Source organism: Psittacula echo (assembly GCF_963264785.1).
Source record: "Psittacula echo genome assembly, chromosome: 12".
In the NCBI taxonomy this organism is placed as follows: Eukaryota; Metazoa; Chordata; class Aves; order Psittaciformes; family Psittacidae; genus Psittacula; species Psittacula echo.
This window is the reverse complement of record NC_137747.1, coordinates 9440059-9457837: the sequence shown is the minus strand read 5'-3', so window position 1 is coordinate 9457837 and position 17779 is coordinate 9440059. Positions and strand designations below refer to the sequence as shown.

General features: G+C 51.2%; 1 protein-coding gene across 3 annotated transcripts; it reads right to left on the bottom strand.

Moving 5' to 3' along the window:
• Positions 1 to 3962: 3962 nt before the first annotated feature.
• TPX2 (TPX2 microtubule nucleation factor) lies at positions 3963 to 17118 on the bottom strand. 3 transcript variants are annotated; one of them, XM_080628250.1, is made up of 17 exons: positions 17009 to 17118; positions 12514 to 12685; positions 12147 to 12269; positions 11856 to 11976; positions 11188 to 11313; positions 9924 to 10046; positions 9363 to 9496; positions 8880 to 9037; positions 8329 to 8500; positions 8041 to 8179; positions 7428 to 7644; positions 7119 to 7217; positions 6281 to 6457; positions 5995 to 6141; positions 5404 to 5515; positions 4611 to 4798; positions 3963 to 4258 (listed from the first exon to the last, which is right to left on the bottom strand). In XM_080628250.1, the coding sequence occupies exons 2-17, from the start codon at positions 12617 to 12619 to the stop codon at positions 4148 to 4150; spliced, it is 2253 nt and encodes a 750-aa protein (XP_080484376.1). In that variant the 5' UTR covers positions 12620 to 12685; positions 17009 to 17118; the 3' UTR covers positions 3963 to 4147. The 3 variants fall into 3 exon arrangements, with proteins under 3 accessions (XP_080484376.1, XP_080484375.1, XP_080484377.1); XM_080628249.1 differs by having other exon boundaries at positions 12514 to 12748; positions 17009 to 17040; XM_080628251.1 differs by having other exon boundaries at positions 4611 to 4777; positions 12514 to 12748; positions 17009 to 17040.
• Between the last annotated feature and the right edge of the window lie 661 nt (positions 17119 to 17779).

Sequence of the window (17779 nt, the reverse complement as noted above, 5' to 3'; positions counted from 1 at the left end):
AACCCCTGGTAATCGGACCCACTGCTGCAGGGGGAAGCTCTCAAGTGCTACTGGCTATTAAAACCCCAAGACCTCATCTGTCAATGTCAGGGCAGCAGGAACGGCTGCAGGAGGAAGGGCTCAGCCCCTCATTGCAATGGTGTTCCCCTGGGGGGGACAGGGGAGGCCGGGGCTCAGGGATGGTGACAAAGCAGCGAGAGCAGCTCCAGGTGCCCCCAGGGAGGCTGGAATTACTGGGGGCTCCTCCAGAGCTCTCTGTCCCACAGGCACATGGAGCTCAAGTCCTGCCAGACCCTGAGCCCATCTGCTCTCCGCAGGGACTCGTGTGTGGCCACCGGTGGCAGCATCCCAAGAGTGCTGCAGACATTGGGCTCTCCCGCTCCAGCCCTCACAGCTCAGATTTGCTGCTCCAAGGAGCCCAGCTCCACACTGGAGGTAGCGAGCATCCTTCTTCCTGAGACCAGGGTCAGAACCTGGAATGTGATGGGAAGTAGCAGGGAGCAGGCACACAGCTCCAACCAGCAGCACCAGTGCACCTGCGCACATGCAGAGGTTGGAGTATCACCAGCACCTGCAGCACTCAGGGATGGTGGCACCCACAGCGCCTGTTCCCAGCACAGGCACTGCTCCGGTGGCGAGCAGGAGCCCCTCCAGCTTGGCCTCCACAGGGAATGCCAGGGAAATGACGGGCTAATGCCATGCTCAGGGCCTCTGCCCACTGACTGTCATCGCCAGCATACAGTTTGGAATCACCTTTCCCAGAGCTGCCAGGCACCTGGAGGCCACCAATGTCATTCAAGGCAAACGCTGCCACTGCTCCACCCTCCCCCAGCTAATCCTGAGTGGAAGGAGCACATCCACTCACCAGGAGCTGGGATAAAATCCCTCAGGGAGAGCAGGACCTACCTGGAAGCCACCAACCTTCCCAGGGCACCTGCAGCCTTACACACACACCAGGGCTGGTGTCTGGGTGTGAAGCCTTGGGACAAGGGGAGGAAGCAAAGTAAAAGCAGACACGGCAGTGCTGGGGAGCCATGGGAACGGCTCTTCAAAGGGGACACATGTGAAAGGTGAGTGTTCTGCTGATATAAGATGAAATTCAGTGGTGAGTAAAGAGAAACAAGCTGAAAACCATCCCCCAAAGACAGATGTGCAGTGAAGGGCAAGAGCTGCTGCACACCAGGATTTCGGATACCTTGGTCCAACAACCCTCACCCCAGCGCACAGCACAGCGCTGCAGAGCTCTGCAGAGCCCAGGGGCAAACCCAGCCACCACCGGGGCTTTTCAGAATGGGGCTGGGCTGCTTTCCCTCCCCATTCACGAGCTGAAGCCAGAGTCCCCGTTGGCTGCCGCTGGAAACCAGCCTGTCCCGGGGGCTCTGGCGCAGCATCAAGCACGCGGCTCCCTAGCGACGGGGTTGTCACAACCCAGCAGCGCTCTTTAACCTTTCTGCTCGCACTGCGGGGAGGTTCGCGCACACCCGGCCCCGGGAAACCCAACACCCGGCTAAATCGAGACCAGCCCCGGCCGCGGCAGTCGGAGCGGAGCCAAGCGGCCAGCCCGGCCCCGGGGGAGCGAGCGGCACAGCGCCGCTGCCCTCAGCACCAAGGACTTCCCCGGCAGAGCTGCCTCTGGGCTGTGGCCGGGCCCATTGATGGGAGAGGGAAAGACAAGGGAAAAACGACAGCAAAAGAGCTTCTGAAACCCTGCAACATCAGGGGGGCCCCGTGGCTGCCAGCAGTGACACCAGGGAGCAGCCAGCATGGATCCAAAGCACCAGGACATGTCCATGTCGTGCCAGGCCAAGCTGGCAGCCAACAAGGTATCCCAGTAGAGAGGCAAGTGAGAAGCAAAGCTGTGGGTTTGAAAGCAGCATCAAAGCTTTTTGTAAGAACCCCATTCACCAGCTGATAAGATCAGTGCCTTGCTCAGCCCCTCTTCAACATGCAAGTCCATGGAAAAAAACATCATCTGCCTCTTAGCTCCAGCTCTAGTCCAAGTTCAGCAAATCACTTCGGTAACAACTCAACTATAAATGCATCAGAGGAAGGCTCCATTCCCAGCTCCAGCTCTGCTGGGTTATCCCCCCCCTTCCAGCACCACTTGCTCTCAAATCACCCTCAGGGAGGTGATGAGATGCAAGTCCTGAACACAGGAATGGTTTTGCAGAACCCACTCAACAGTATGGGTTTTACACATCTGCCAGCCTGCCCTGGCCACAGGGCAGGTGCAAAAGGGGCACCCTGAAACCCCAGCCCTGTCCTGTTATTCTCCCATTTGTCCTCCCCTGCGCCTGGGAACGGCTTCTGCCCCCGTGACCCTGTTGAAGCCTCAACCACACCCTGACATTCAGCTCCTCCAGGACCCCATCTTTTACATCTTCCTCAACAGAGCAGTTTTCCAGCATGTCAGCACTTTCCTCCCCCGAGGACAGGTTACACTGACACTGGCCCAAGGGAGCCACAGCATGACGCCAGAGAGCCCCCCCAGGTGTCCCATACCCTTGTAGGGGACAGCAGCCCCCGTGCTGAGGACTAGAGGAGGCTGTGGTTGCTTTTATTAGACCCGTGAGATGGCTGGGGAACCACGGACAAGCTGTCGGGCACACAAAGCCTTCCTCAGGGCTGTGGCAGAGGCCATGTAGGGCCATCACGGAAATCCTTGCTCCATCCTTGCAGGGTTGGCATCTGCTCCAGCTCAGCAGCCTTGTTCTCTCGCTTGCCTTTGCATTCTTCCCCTGCTCATCATCACTGAGGCTTTCTTGACTCACCAGAGGTATGTGCAGCTCCTGGAGCTGGCACTCCAGGCTGCAGCAGTTTCCTTGACTGCACTGTTGAGGTCCTGCGATGTCCCCATGCAGCAGATGAAACAGAGCAGCTCCACTGTGCCAGGAAGGTGAAGGCAGAGCAAGGGCCAATCCACACCCCTGCAGTGAGCCCAACAAGTCTTTGCTTTCAGGAGAGCATCATTACAAGTTCCTCTTGCTCCAGTCATTCCCATGGGCTGCACCTCAGCCGGGTCAGGCCAGGCCAGCCCCAAGAGCCTTACACCTTTCCGAGCCTCAACCAGAGAGCTTGCTCTCCTTCCTGCTGACAGCTTAAAGCACAGCTCCCAACACCTGCCACACCAGCCTTTTCCTGCAAGTCCCTTTCTGGACCACACCATCACCATGTCAGCAGAACAGTAACAGCAAAACAGGCACATCAGTGGGCAGCAGCAGCATTCAAGATCATCATTCTGATGGAATTGTTCCCCTAACCCCTTTCTTGCCCTCACTCAGCCTTTTGGATTTAACTTTCTTGCTAAGACAAGTCCAAGGAAAGGCCTAAAAACAATCTTACAAGGTAAAAAACCATCCTCAGTAAGTTTTAATCTAAGTTCAATCACCTCTCCACAATGCTGGAAGTTCTGCCCTCCAGCACATCGAAGCACTTGGTCTATATTTAGTTCTGTCTGCACTAGACTGGTGAGGAGATGACGTTTATTCAGCCAAGAGAAGGGCCCTGGCAGGAGCCAGGGAGGCAGCTCTCAGACAGTCACTTGCCATTGAAGCAATTCCCCAAATAGAATGACTTAAGCTATAAAACAGGAGAAGGTTTAATATTTGCATATACAGAGAACTATCAAATGTGGGCAAGATTCACATTAGTGCTCATCTAAATAAACATCAACAAGAAAGGTCATACCTGCAATATGCTGACTTGCAGAAACCTCACACTACTTAACACAAATCAAGCTTAATACAAACTAAAACCCCAGAAAGAGACATTTGAAACCAATAGTTAGATGGACAACGGCAGCTCCTCCAGATGCACACAAGCAAAATACCAGAAACCCATCTGTAGGAGAGGGATTCAGCTCACTGGCAAGAGCGAGCCAGCAGGTTAGGAGTTTTATTTAGTTCAGGTACACAATATTTGTATACATGACCAAACCCTGGTTTAGTCTTCAGAGAGCAAGAGGTGGGGAGATTAAGTTAGGCTGTGTGGCAGGGCCCGTTGCTGTGCCTCAGGTGGAGGTAAGCTACTCAAGAGAACAATAATGGAACGAGGTTGAGACTGAGCAGTCACGTAAGAATATTGTTCCCTCTCTACTAAGAGAGCAGAGAAGGATGGGATCTCCCTCCTGCCATCACATGGATGTGAATCAGCACCGGAATCTATCCGAGAAGTTGGGAGACTTCGGCGTGGTCAGTGGCCGTTCACTGGACTTCACTTCTATGCTGCGGTATTTGCGTATTGGGTTTGCCTTGTGAACCTGTGGAACCAGAAGTACAGGATGAAATGAAGGACACTGTTGAGGTATGATGAAGCTGAACCTTGCAGGTGAGGGAGTGACTGGGAACACACACAGCAGTTTTGGGGCAGTGGATTTCAGAGATGAATGTGCTCCAGTGACAATGGGTACAGCTCCAGAAATCAGTCACCTGAGCAGAGCTGCCTTTTGGGTCTGTTTAAGACCAGTTGTAAAGTTAACAAGGAGTCAGTTTGTAACAGGGAACCTTAGAAGAGTCTTAAGGCAGCTCCACATTGACATTAGCTCATTTATTCTATTCACACATCCCCATGGGTTGCTCTCTACAGCTCCTGTTCAGAAACAGCTCACTTACCATTTCTTGCCTGAGCTTAGCAACTTCTTCCTTCTCACGCTCCTCTTGCTCCTGTTTCACCTTCTCTTGAAGCCTCTCCTTTACGGCTTCTTTGTCTGCCAAGTACTTTTCAAACTCTTGCCGCTCTTTAGCCCTTTTTTCCGTTGCCAGCTCAAAGCTTTCAGGAACTACAGAACCAGAAAGGCTCTCTAAGTTTAGAAATAGAGGAGATAACATTGGTGCAAAGGCAGTCAGGTAAAGCAAAGCAGTACTAGTGCCATGGAAGCCTCCCTCTGGAGCGCTTCACCTTGCAAGGGTAGTTAGTAGATACCTCCAGCAGTGTTACTGCAGACATTACCCCATCATGGGTGTTCTTGTAGGAGGGAGCAAGCACACACAATTGTTAGTACAAACAAGCTTTGGGCTGGTTTATACCCTACAAAGTTTAGTCTACCCCATGCTGTAGATGCCTTCATCTCATTAGAGATGGGAGGAAAAGACTGACAGCTGCTGCAGAAATGCCAGCTGTCCCCACAGGGAGCTCCTCACACGCTATTTACCCTTCTCCCAAGCAGGTACACATCAATCACCCCCCAATTGCAGCATAGCTGCTAAATACAGCTGCCAGGTTACTGCAGGACAGGGGCAGCAGAGAGGAAACTCCCCCCGCTCCCTGGGGACACAAGCTGTTAGGGAATTAGTTGATTAAGAGCAAGGCACTACTGGCCGTGCTGATAAAGAGGAGGCAACAGCCAGTCTAAACATCATTTAATTGCATGAGTTATCAGCCAAGCCCATGTAGCAAGTACTGCACCTGATAACAACTTATTCTCCTTCTTGGGCACAAAAGGCTCCTGGTACACCACTGTGTTGGGACGAGCTTTAAAACAAGCCACTTCTTTCTGCTTTTTCAAGTCTTCTTTAAGCTGCAAGAGGAGAGAGCCCATCAAGTGCCAGCTATAGCAAGAAGATCCCTGCCCATCAGCCCTCTCAACACTGGAAAAGCCACTTTGACTTGGATCAAGTCATTTGCAGATAAAATTGTATTAAAGCCAAAAAGTTGCATCACTTGTTCCTTCCAGTTACTTTTGCCAAAAATAGCCTGAAAACTGAGGAGTTTCAGGAGTCCACTGCAGACTTCACATGAGAAGAGCAATGTGGTATTTATATGTCAAGAAATACCCAAGCACAGAGATGGTCACAGGGATCCAGCTGCAGGAAATCCTATCACTTACCATAAAGGAAGAAAAACCATCCCAAAACAATCCACCAATCCTTAACCCATAGCACAAGTCTCATGCTCAAGCTCAGCTCTTGATTGCCCCCAAGCAGGACACCTGAAGTCTATTACAACTCCAACAGCTGCATTAAGTCTGGTCACCCCATTATACCCTTCCCATCCTACCTGCTGTTTCCAGCTCTGGAGCTTGGCAGCTCCCCGCTCATCCACCTGCAGATTGAAGGGCTCAGGCTGAGTTGGCTTTTTGACCTTCTTTTCTGGCAGTTTCACGTGGTCAAAGTACGGCAGAGGCAGCGCTTTGAACTTGGGCACCTGAAAGAAACAACTTGAAATATTTCCTGCCCTTTCGTCAAAGGCATAAAGCTTTGGGAGTTTAACAGACAACAAGAGGCAAGTCCTGCAGATTGGTATTGTTTAAGGGATGGGATCCAGGGCAGCTTTTAGTTCTTACCTCTTCCTTCTGCAGTTCTTCGATCTTTTTCTCTTTCTGCATTTGCCGCTCCTTGTCACGGGCATCGAAAGAGAAGGGGCAAACTTCCACGTGCCTCTGCTCGGGCATTTTAGGTTTGAAGGGCACTCCATAGTGTGGCATGGGGTTGGCTTTGATCACGGGCACCTCTTCTTTTTCCTAAAGGGATTTTAGTGTTAGGATCTGACACCGCACCACATTATATTTGTAGGAAGATTGCAAGTCCTGCCAAACAAAGCCAGGAATATTCAAGTTCCTTTAACCAGTGTCACAGCAGCACCAAGCAAACACTCTGGACGCTGCAAGAATTAGTATTTTGGAAAGTACCATAGACAAGCTCTTCTTATTTCCAATCCACTATCAGTTCTAGTACTTATCCAACTTAGACTCTAACATCCTCCTCACAAGAGGAAAAGGAGGAAGGACTGTATGCATTCTGAAACCTGCTCCCCATCTCCAGGGATCTAGGAGGTATGGGTACAAGAAAGGTCATGTGTAATATCTGCCCTTCTCAATAATGCAATAGGGAAGGGCAACATCCTTTAGAAATTGAAGCTGTTCACTTCCCTCATTCATAGCAGCAACCCCCAGAAACCCCCAATGCCGTTGTTTAAACTGAGTTATTTTGTGTGCGAGTTCAGTTGCTGTTAAAGGAGCACCATGCAGAGGGAATGGCACAGGGGAAGATGACTGCGGGGGGGAGGCTGCCCAGCAGAAGGGGAGGGGCTGACCGAAGCAGACCCCAGCACCCAGCAGGCAGGGGTACAGCAATCACTGCAGTGGCACCATGAGGCCAAACAACAGCTTAGTCCCAAGTTACCTTTTCTTCATCTTTGCCAGACATTCGGGTTCTGCTTTTCAAGGTGAAGACTGGAGACTTGGGGACCGTAACAGGAAGAGCTTTCTTCTCTGGAACACCCTGTTTAGAAGAACCAGTAAGGAGTTACCCAAGAACAAACACTACAGGGAAGCCACCTGAAGTAGCACAGAACATACTTGTAGCAGTTCTTACCTAATGACAGACAGTGTTTACTGTACATTATTAACACATAACATAGCTAAGGACATCCAGATGCCAATCCCCACCTCAGTCCCAACTCCCAGGTCTAGGTATTACCAAACTTCTTACCACAACGTCCTCCAGGATTTTCGTGGGACATGGCCTGGAATGGAATTCAAAGTGCTTTTCCTCCTGCTGCTTCTTACTCTCGCGCTCCTGAATCCTCTTTTCTATTTCCAAATCAAAGCCAATGGGCTGTGTGAGTGCCTTCACAGTGGGTTTCTTGGGCAGGAGTGGCCCACCCTCAAAGATTCTGTGATTGAGTTCTCGTGCTTTGAATTTGTACCTACACAGGAAAGGTGAGACAGTCACGACACTGTACATAGTGAGACGCAGCTTCTAGCAAAAGACTTCTTTCAGCATAAAAGAGAAATAAGCAGGTCCAGAAGGAACTGTGCCACACACATGTTCCATAGTGTGCAGCTCTAGTTTGCAACTCCTTGGCTTCTGAAACATCAAGATTTCAGGAAAATCTTAAGGATTGTGTTCTTGGGAATCCAAACCTTTGTCTAAAGGAGTTTTGAAGTGTGTGCAGGCTGTCCTGCTACAGTGGGTTTGCTTTACTAGTCATAAGCTGTACCCAACCCAAGATCAGCTTTCCTAAGTGCACTTTCTTCAAAATGAATTGGCTACTTCTCACATCCCTATCACAGCCATAGGACTAGAATAATCTTTTACTTACTGTTGAAGTTTCTCTATTTCCTCTGCTTCTAACTCTGCTGTAGTTTTGCAGGTGGCAGGTCTGAAGCGCTGCTTTGTCAGAAGCAATGGTGTTTTAGGGTTGGTAAACCGAGCCTTCACAGTCCTCCCTGGAGGTGGGCCTATAAATTCAAGTCACAGAGACCAGCAGTTAAGGGCAAGGCCTGCAGTAGCCACAAATTGCTCTCAGTAAAGCAGTCAAAACACCCTTGTTGCTCTACCACCAGCACTGTGGCCAGCCTCCTGGCTGGACATCACCAGGACTGCTCACCTTCATCAGATTTCCTGCTCCTCAAATGGTAACGAGGGGGTGTGGTTTTTTGGAATGCTTCTACCTGCTCAGCAAGGGACACGTATTCGGATGTGTTCTCTTCAAGTTTTCTTTTGTTTCCCTGGGACAGGTTGAAAGGTTTGGCAATAGTGGGTCCCTTCGGTATCCGCAGCTGGAGACAGAACATGCTGGTCATTATGGCCATTTCACACAGGACACTGGGATGACATTTCCTTTCCCCATCAATTGACAGTCTCTATCCCTTCTCTTATTGAAAAGGTAACACTTAACATTAGACATAGACTTAAGTGTCTGAAAATGCTAGTCATATTGGGAAACTGTATGAAGTGGAAGATACAAGCACAAAGATCTGACATTACAGGGTCCTTTAGAGTCTTAGTGGCAATGGAGATACACAGTGAGTTAACAGTTAGGTCTGCACAAAGCTTGCCTCTTCTCTGATCACCCTCTTTGCCAGTGCATTGCAAAAGCAGAAAGAGGGTGATGTCAAAAAGGAGTCAGCTGCCTGCTGGGAAGAGCCCAGATCTCACCGGGGAGGGAGGATGTTTCCTCAGCTCTGCTGCAAAATCCACCTCCCTGTACTCGTTCCTGGGCTGGCTTTCCACATGTTGTTTAATTCTGTTCTCTGTGCAGAAGTGGAAGTCAACTGCCTTTGTTACTTGACCAACAGCTCTCTTCACAGGTTGTCCTAAAGAAAAAAGAACATGTAAGGTCTGGAAGCCTTTTGGAGGGGTGGGGAGGGAGGGACTTCCGTGTGGGGGAAATGTGTGTGTGTGGCATTTAATTTATAACTTGGACAGTTTTGGAGAACTCATCTGTAACCTTTCAAAACCCAACAAAACCCAAGCAAGCCTTTTTCTTGCCAGTTTAGGGGCTGTTCTACATTAAAAGCCTCCTAATACTTATTACAAGATCCATAACATCTGGAGTGTTTGGTTTGAAACGTGTTCACACAGCTCTGTGCAACACTGTCCAGCCCAGCCCAGTACAGCTGCAGTTCAGGTAGAGCTCACCTGCTCCAGCAATCGCTGCTTTCAGAGACTCCTCATTCTTCCTCCTCAGCTCCATAACCTCCCGCTGGAATTGCTGCATCTTTTCCAGCTCCTGTTCCTCTGTACTCTTCAGTTTGCCAGAATGATTGGTCCTCCTGCAGAAGCATGTTAAAGGCTGAGACATTTCTTCCTGCTTCACTGGTTATTGGCATATTGAAGTTAGTGCAAGGAACATGCTTATCTGACTTCATGGCAAGAAAAACATTACAGAGGTATATTCTTTAGAAGAGATCTGGCTGGATTTTGTTGGAGCTGAAAGCTCACAGTTAACTGCTGTTCTGCACACTTGCATGCTGTATGAACACCATCAGCAAGAATGGCTTTCTCCTGAAGTTAAAAACAAAAGCTTTCCTTTGCACATGTTCAGCTGGTGAAGTATATTTCATCTTAACATTGTTTGCCTTAGTCTGGTGTTTGCTAAATGTGATACCATCACATGCTAAGTTGAAGCTGAAAACACTCTAGCCAAGGCTGTCACCTAAATCAACCGTGATTAGCACAAGTCACAAGAAAGATACGTACTTTAACATGGTTGGCGTGGAGGGCATGGTCAGTTTGCTTTTCCCTCTCCCTGGGGAGAGCCCAGGATTCTGCAGCGGCTCTTTCTTGGTGGATCCTTCTGTCTGCTTCTCTCTGTTGCTAGAACTAAGGTAACCAGTTATCATCATAGAATCACAGCCTGGTTTGGGTTGGAAGAGATCTTAAAGCTCATCCAGTCCCAACCCCTGCCACAGGTAGGGACACCTTCCATTAGAGCAGCTTGCTCCAAGCTCCTGTGTCCAACCTGGCCTTGAACACTGCCAGGGATGGGGCAGCCACAGCTTCTCTGGGCACCCTGTGCCAGCGCCTCAGCACCCTCACAGGGAAGAGCTTCTGCCTAAGAGCTCATCGCAATCTCCCCTCTGGCAGGTTAAAGCCATTCCCCTTGGCCTGTCCCTACAGGCCCTTATCCAAAGCCCCTCTCCAGGTTTTCTGTAGCCCCTTTAGGCACTGGAGCTGCTCTAAGGTCTCCCCTTAAGGAGCCTTCTCTTCTCCAGGCTGACCCAGCCCAGCTTTCTCAGCCTGGCTCCAGAGCAGAGCTGCTCCAGCCCTCACAGCAGCTCAGTGGCCTCCTCTGGACTGTGACAAACCACTCCAATTAACTGTGCTCTAAATGAAAGGTCACCTGCAGTGCTCACCCCATGCAAAACACCCTGACACTGGTGAGTTCCAAGCTGTGCCAGACCATCCTTACCTCTCCACAGGCCCAGGGAGAGAGCACCTGGTTTTCCCTGGTGCCCTAGGGCTGTAGAAGGCAAGATGAATGACTGAGTTATGGGAACTGTGGCTTTTCTGGAGGAGGCAGATGTATTGTAGCTCATTTAGGTCCAGCAATGTTTAAAAGATCACAGTTCAATTTTGTGATCTCAAGTTTATCACCATATGGTGATCTTAGTGGTTACATTTATCTGAGAACTATTTTGGCTGTGATTTTCTCCTAGCTTATGACTGTAGCCCAATGACTTCCTGATGGACAAGTTAAGCCCAATTTCAAGCTGGCTGACAGACACTGACAATGCAGCAAGAAGGTTCAGAAACCCAAGCTTGTTTCATGCACATCTCTATCTCTAAATAGTGTTTCCTTCAGGTCTTACAGCCATTTCTTCTTGTTTATGAAACCAGCATCAGGAATCAGGTTTCAGTCACCTCCTCATAACCTTCCTGCAAGTACCCTCTGACCATGTGTAAATCCTTTCCAATGGAACACTTGCATCCCCCTTCCCAGCCCCAAACTTTGATGACGTACATTCTCCTTTTCTTTGGAGGTGGAACCTCTTCCTTATTAGCCAAGGCATTTCCCTCTGCTTTGACTCTAGCTGGCTGGGTGTGTTGCTGTGCTTTTCTCTGCCTCATGGCCTGTCTTCTGCCTGCTCTAGAGTAGAACAGAAAACAGAGGTTAGCTTTTCCACAGCTCTGAGAAGACACAGGGTCCATCTAACACATTTTACATCAGTGCATCACCTAACTCCAGCATGTCCCCTATGCAAACTGGGTGTTTAACACAACAACCCAAATGCAGCATTAATTACTTCAGGTTAACAAACCATAAACTTAATATTCTTTAGGATTTATGATAATAGACAATCCCTTGCATTTATTGCAGGAACGAGCTCTGCCCAAGTCCAGCAGATACAAACAAACTTTATAAGCCACTTCAGTTTCAGATGTTCTCACATTCCAGGAGCTCCTGGTGCTGCCGAGCCTCATTTCACAAGTATGTGAGACACTGCATTACATTTCCACCCTGGAGATTGTCCCTCCAGCTCAGCAAGCAGATCAGATATCCCAATATAAGATCTCTTGCTGAAGAAGAACTTCAGGCTCACAGGATGCCCCAAGAACAGCAAGCACTGCAGATCCTGGGAGCACAGACCTGCTTAGTTACAGTTATCAATGCGAATAGAAGTAATTCACCTTTGAGGGGCATCTGCAGGAGCAGCAGCTCTCCAGCTCGTCAGGGATCCAATGATATTCTGAGGAACCTCATGGGCTTGCACACATTCTGCTTCCCCATTGCCTTCGCCGTGGCTTTCACCTGAGGACAGTGACAAACACCAACTCCTATATACACACACATACACAGGCACAGAAGAACACTCAAGTGAAGCTATGTGAGACCTTGCTAGACAGCAACAAAGACGGTCCCACAAAAGCCAGGCTGAGCAGGTAACATCTCTCCCCTCCCTGCACACCATGCCAGCTTACCCATTGTTATTTCTTGTGATGTGACAGACAGAATAATATCAGGCTTTGAAAAAGCAGGGCTGTTCTGGGAGCCATTTACCAGGTTTCCTGCAGGAGAGATGTTCTCCAGGTTGGCTTTTTGGTCTGTTAGGAAAGAGAGACTTTCATTGTATGTTTTCAACAATACCTCACAATACCATCAGGATGTTAACAGTCATCTGACAAGGTAAAGATGACAATCAAAGTTTAAACACAAAACCACGCCCAGGCATGAGGCGGGATGCAGGGAACAACATGACTGATCAACTGCCACAGGAAGCCCAAAACAAGGATCACACCAAGCCCCCTCCCGAAGAGAAAACAAACGCAGGAGCTGGAAGCAACCTACCAAACCAGGAGTCTGCATTGGGTACATCATCCTCCTCGCCCAGAGTTGCAAAGTTGATGCAATTGTTTGGGACATCGAAGGAATAGCGAGATTCCTGGTGGGACATCTTCACCTGCAGCCGTCTCTGTGAGTCCCACTCGTGCTCCTTTGGACAACAAGCACTGGTCACCTGCTAAACCAAACCCGAGGCAGTGTCAGCTCAGTTGTTCCCCACCTCTCTTCCTCTGCACGGCTTCTAGAGAGAGACACAGGAGAGGTTTGAACCTGTCTTGTAAATCCCAGCCTTTGAAGGTTTTCTGTGTAGCTGTAGGTGCCAGAACTGTGTTTTTTAAAGGGAAGTACAAAGGTTTCCCAGGGAGTGGCCAATTTGCCCACTCACCTCACACAAATGGCTCTTACCCTCAGCAGGGCACAGGTTTATGAAGCAAGAGCCTGGTGCTGAGGCTGACCTCAAGCACTGCACAGCGCAGCCTTTCTCCCTCTGAAAGGCTACAAACAAGAGCTAATGACACAAACAGGCTCTTCTACAAGCTAAAATGATGCTCAAAGCAGGAAGAGAGTTCTGCAGAGCATTATTACTGGGCAAGAAGCAGGAAGAAGGGCAGCGGAGGGCCCTTCTGCATTCCAGGGCACTACCCCGGGCTGGCCAGGCTATAAACAAGCCAAGCTCTGTGTCAGGAACAGTTATTTAGTGGAGCACTGACAGCAGGAGGAGTCCCTGTGTCAACAGGTGATATTGAACCCAAGGGAACAGGAACAAAGCCAGTGACAATTTATAAACCCTTATAAATTGTAACAAACCCTTCATTTTGTGAAGGTGTTTTCCTGATGCCTCACACAGCTGCAGGGCAAAGCCCATGAGGACGCATTCCTTATCAAACACTCCCTGAGGAAATCACCTGAACTCTGCTTTGATGGGTCCAAGCAACTTCTAAAGCAGCATATTCTTCATTTGCAACATCTCAGACCCAAACCATCTGGCCAGGCAGACCACACATTGCTCAACCCACACAGCACACACCACAAATAAGATGCTCAAGAGGAAATCAAAGCAGAGGTCTGGGGGTGTCCCACTCCTGAGGATGGCTGCATGGAGAAGCCTTCAGCTCCCCATCAGCTACATGGCTGTGAGGATGTCAAGGTAGGACCCAAAGAAGGCAAAGAGAAGAACTGCAGCCAAAACCAACTGTAATGGAGCTGGAGACAGGGCTGGAACCGAATGCTTTCCTACTGCCCTTCATCAAGATAAGGTTTCTGTCAGCACTATCCACTTTTTAAAAATCAAATGCGTCATCTGCATTCCTCCCTCAGCCTCCCAGTGCCCAGAGCCGGAGCTCGGGAATCAGGTTTCACAGCTACTTGTGTCCACTGCTGCTGCTTCCAGCTTCTCACTGCGGAAAGCCCATGTCCTGTCACAGCGTCAGGACCCAGCTCTCCCCTCCCTCCATCCCAGGCAGAAGCGAACAGTCATGGAAAGAACGGGAGTGCATCAGTGCCATGGTTTCATACTCCAAGTTTCTGGAAAGAGTCAGTGGGAGGTGAGAGTTCTGACTGAGCTCCAGGGGGTCCATGTCAGTCAGATGAGCTCACGGCATCCACTCCTCAAATCCCTCCGTATCCCTGAGTGCTGCACGGAACAGTAGGAGCCGCAGTGCACCGAGAGGCATCTCACTCCTCCAGCCATGGGCTCAGCCTGGGACACAGCTCCAGTCAGCTGGGAACGTTCCAGTGATTTATCACTGCGATGTGTCCACTGCAATGCTCCTGAGATCCGAACAGGCGCCACCGAGCTGCTGCCCAACCCCTGGAGGCATTTCCAGAGAATCAAGGGAATGGTTTAGGTCAGGAGGGACCTTAAACTCCTCCAGCTCCAACCCCTGCCACAGGCAGGGACCCCTTCCCCTAGAGCAGGTTGCTCCAAGCCCCTGTGTCCAACCTGGCCTTGAACACTGCCAGGGATGGGGCAGCCACAGCTTCTCTGGGCACCCTGTGCCAGCACCTCAGCACCCTCACAGGTACCTAAGAGCTCATCTCAGTCTCCCCTTGGCCTGTCCCTACAGGCCCTGATGAAAAGTCCCTCTTCAGCATCCTTGTAGCCCCCTTCAGATACTGGAAGGCTTCTATGAGGTCTCCACACAGCTTCTCTTCTCCAGCCCCTGATCCAAATGGCCTCCTCTTAAAGACAGGAGACAAAATTCCCTCTCCACACTGGGGCACTTTTCCACCAGAAGTGAGGTGCAGAAACTTCTCCTTATTAATAAGGACATTTGATAATGAGCAGGCACTGTGTGCATTCACCACCCTGGTTACACACTGTAACCCCACAGAGCTCCAGTGTGGATTTCAAGCATCACCCTGCTCTCCCCACATCTATCACCCTCCATGTTGACACGAGGGTCCAGAGTGTCACAGGGAGCCGGTCAGAGAACCCTCACCCCTGGCCCACAGGATCAGCTTTCTCCTGGTTCACAGGAGCTGCTCACATCCCACTGGTGCTCGGGAGGAGGAGGAGGAGGAGGAGGATCTGGTCCTCTCCTTTCCAAACCAGCCCAGATCCCTTTGGTAAAAGTGACTGAAACCTTTATGCTCTTCCAGGGCTGCTCCTCTCACAGCCCCACACAGAGCAGCACAGCTATGTCCCCACAGAGGAACTGATGAAGGGCTCCTCTGCACATCAGGTTTCTTCTGAGTAACCACACTTTGACACGTTCCAGGAGTGCCTTGGCCTACTTTACATTAGTTAGCTTTGAAAAGGATTAAGCTAAATTGGAACAAGAATTCCCATCCCAGAATAAGACTGATCCAACAGCAAGTGCAACAGGTATTTCAGAATAACTTCACACCTCCCTGTAATCCATATTAGCTTTGAAATGCCAACACGATTCCATCATGGATGCACTCAGCATCGTTTGCTCAATGTAGCTGTTAATTTATTGCCCGAAACACTTCTGCCACCCAAGGCTGGAGAGGAGGACTCCAACCAGACCTGTGCAGCCCCAGCCTTGCTGCAGCACGTCAAACTGCACCAAGTGCATTGTAACAGACACAACCGGATATCCCAAGTTACTTCAGCAGATGAATCTGAAGCCAGGTGACCCACAGACATCAAAACCCGATATGGGCAATTGGGAACAAGCAAAAGAAGCTTCCTGGAGGCTAAGAAAGCTGCATAGTAATGTGCTGCAGTAACTCCAGTGCCTTCTGCTGGGTGCTCAACACCAGCTGCATTAACCAGGCAACTGGTTTAACTCAGCCTGGAAGGCTCTTTATTGTCCTGCAGCCCAAAGCTTTCCCTTCCCCTTCATAGGCACAATAACCCAGAGATCCCAGATGCTTTTGAGTGGTTAATATGTGAATTGCACCATTACAAAGGGCTGGAAATAGCCTCTCCATAGGTACAACCCTGCCACCACAGCTTGGTGGAAAGCTCCCACCCCAAAGCTGTCACTTGACCATCTCCAGCACAACACCAGCAGCCACTAAGAGGACTCATCCCTGCTCTTCCACAGGTTAAGTGATTTCCAGTTTCTCCTTCCCCTCACTCAATGCTTTCACCTGCTTTTCCACCGCACACCCCTGAACTCATCCCCTTGGGTACAGGCAGCACTGCTGCTCCACCACATGACACTCAAACTGGGAGACAAAGCCTTTGCCTCTGCACAGACAAGAGATGAGGATGCAGAGAGCTTGTGCCCATGGTATGAGTAGGGAGGTGCTGGAGCTGAGCTTTTGCTCTGCTCTGGGCCCAGCCCCGCGTCCTTTCCAAGAGCCCAGAATAACCCACCCTGACGCCTCGCACTCCATAAATGAGGTCCCACAAGCCTCAGAAGACAGGAAGATGGGACGCCTAAGAATAGCTGCTCAAGGAAAAGTACATTATTTTTAGCTGGTATAACCTCAAATTATTGTTAGGTTAAGCTGAGGCTCCTCTAGTTTTAAAAATACACTGGATAAAAACAACTTCCTTAATACCTTTCCTGTCACTTAAGCCGGGTTTTGCCCGGGTTGTTTCCCTCCTTTTCCAAGAAGCAGGATTTACTCTGAGCAGAGGCCACGCCAGCTTATCCTTCGCTCCAAACTGGAGACACAAACTCCTGCAGGCTTTGAGCAGCGGCTGCGAAGGAGCGATCGATGACAGAGCCGAGCGGGCCGCGCTGGCACCACCACGGCGCGGACCGCTTCAGCACGGCAAGTTCCGTGCCCAGCTCGCTCCCCACACCCCCGGCCCCACGGAGCTCCGGTGCGTTCCGCCCGACACCCACCGGCTCCGGAGGACCCAGAGGCCCGACCTGCTTTGGGCCCTCGTTTCCCAGCCGCGTCCTGCCGACCCGCGTTACTGATATCCGGGCACGGAGCACCGGATCTCGGGTAGGGCCGCGGCGACCGTCAGGTAACAGCAAACCGGCTAGGGAAGATGGAGCTAAAACCGTGACCACAGAGCAGGGGTAAAGGAAGCCGCCCGATGCCCCGTCATCCCCGGCTGCTTCCTCCTTACCTCCGTCCAGCGGCCGCCCTGCGCGACGCCTCCACCCGCCACCGTTAACGGATTTCAAACGGGGCTTGTTGTTCCGAACGGACCAATCAACGACTCGGGAACGCCCTCGGTGAGGGCCGATTGGGAGAGCCGCCAAGAGGCCAAAGAACCCGGATGAGTAAACCCCACCTTGCACAAAGCCGGCTGCCCGCAAAGGCTGAAGGGAAATGTAGTTCTCAAGAGCAAGGCGCCACAGCGGGGAGGCGAACCGTAAACAACAACTCCCATAAGGCACTGCGCGGTATGGGCCCAGCCAATCAGACGAAGCGACGGGCTGAGTGGTGTTGGGTGAGGCCTATCAGCTGTCGGTAGGCGTGTCCCCCGGCCGGGCTGGCGGGGCGGGTCGCCGGTGCACGGCTGTACCGCACGTGGTTACCGGGGCAACTGGCTGCACGTCCCGGTACTCCGCCTGCAGCAGCGGCACCACCCACGGGGTGGCCGCGAGCTCCCGCAGCACTGTGGAGTCACAACAGCGATCACACAGAGAAAGCTAGGCTGCTGTGAGGGGACAGGCGGCCGCGGGCTCTACCGTGCCCATGAGGTGTGGCACCGGCGGGGGCTGGAGCTACCGGAGCCGCCGCTGGCTGGCGGGGCCAACAGGGGGCGACAAAGCACCGCCCTCCGCCCCGCAGCTGTGTGCCTGCGCACTGACAGCGGCCGCTCGGCGCATGCGCTCCACCGCCTCCTGCCCCCTCCCGCACCCCCCCCGGCGCGGCCCAGCAGCGCGGCGGG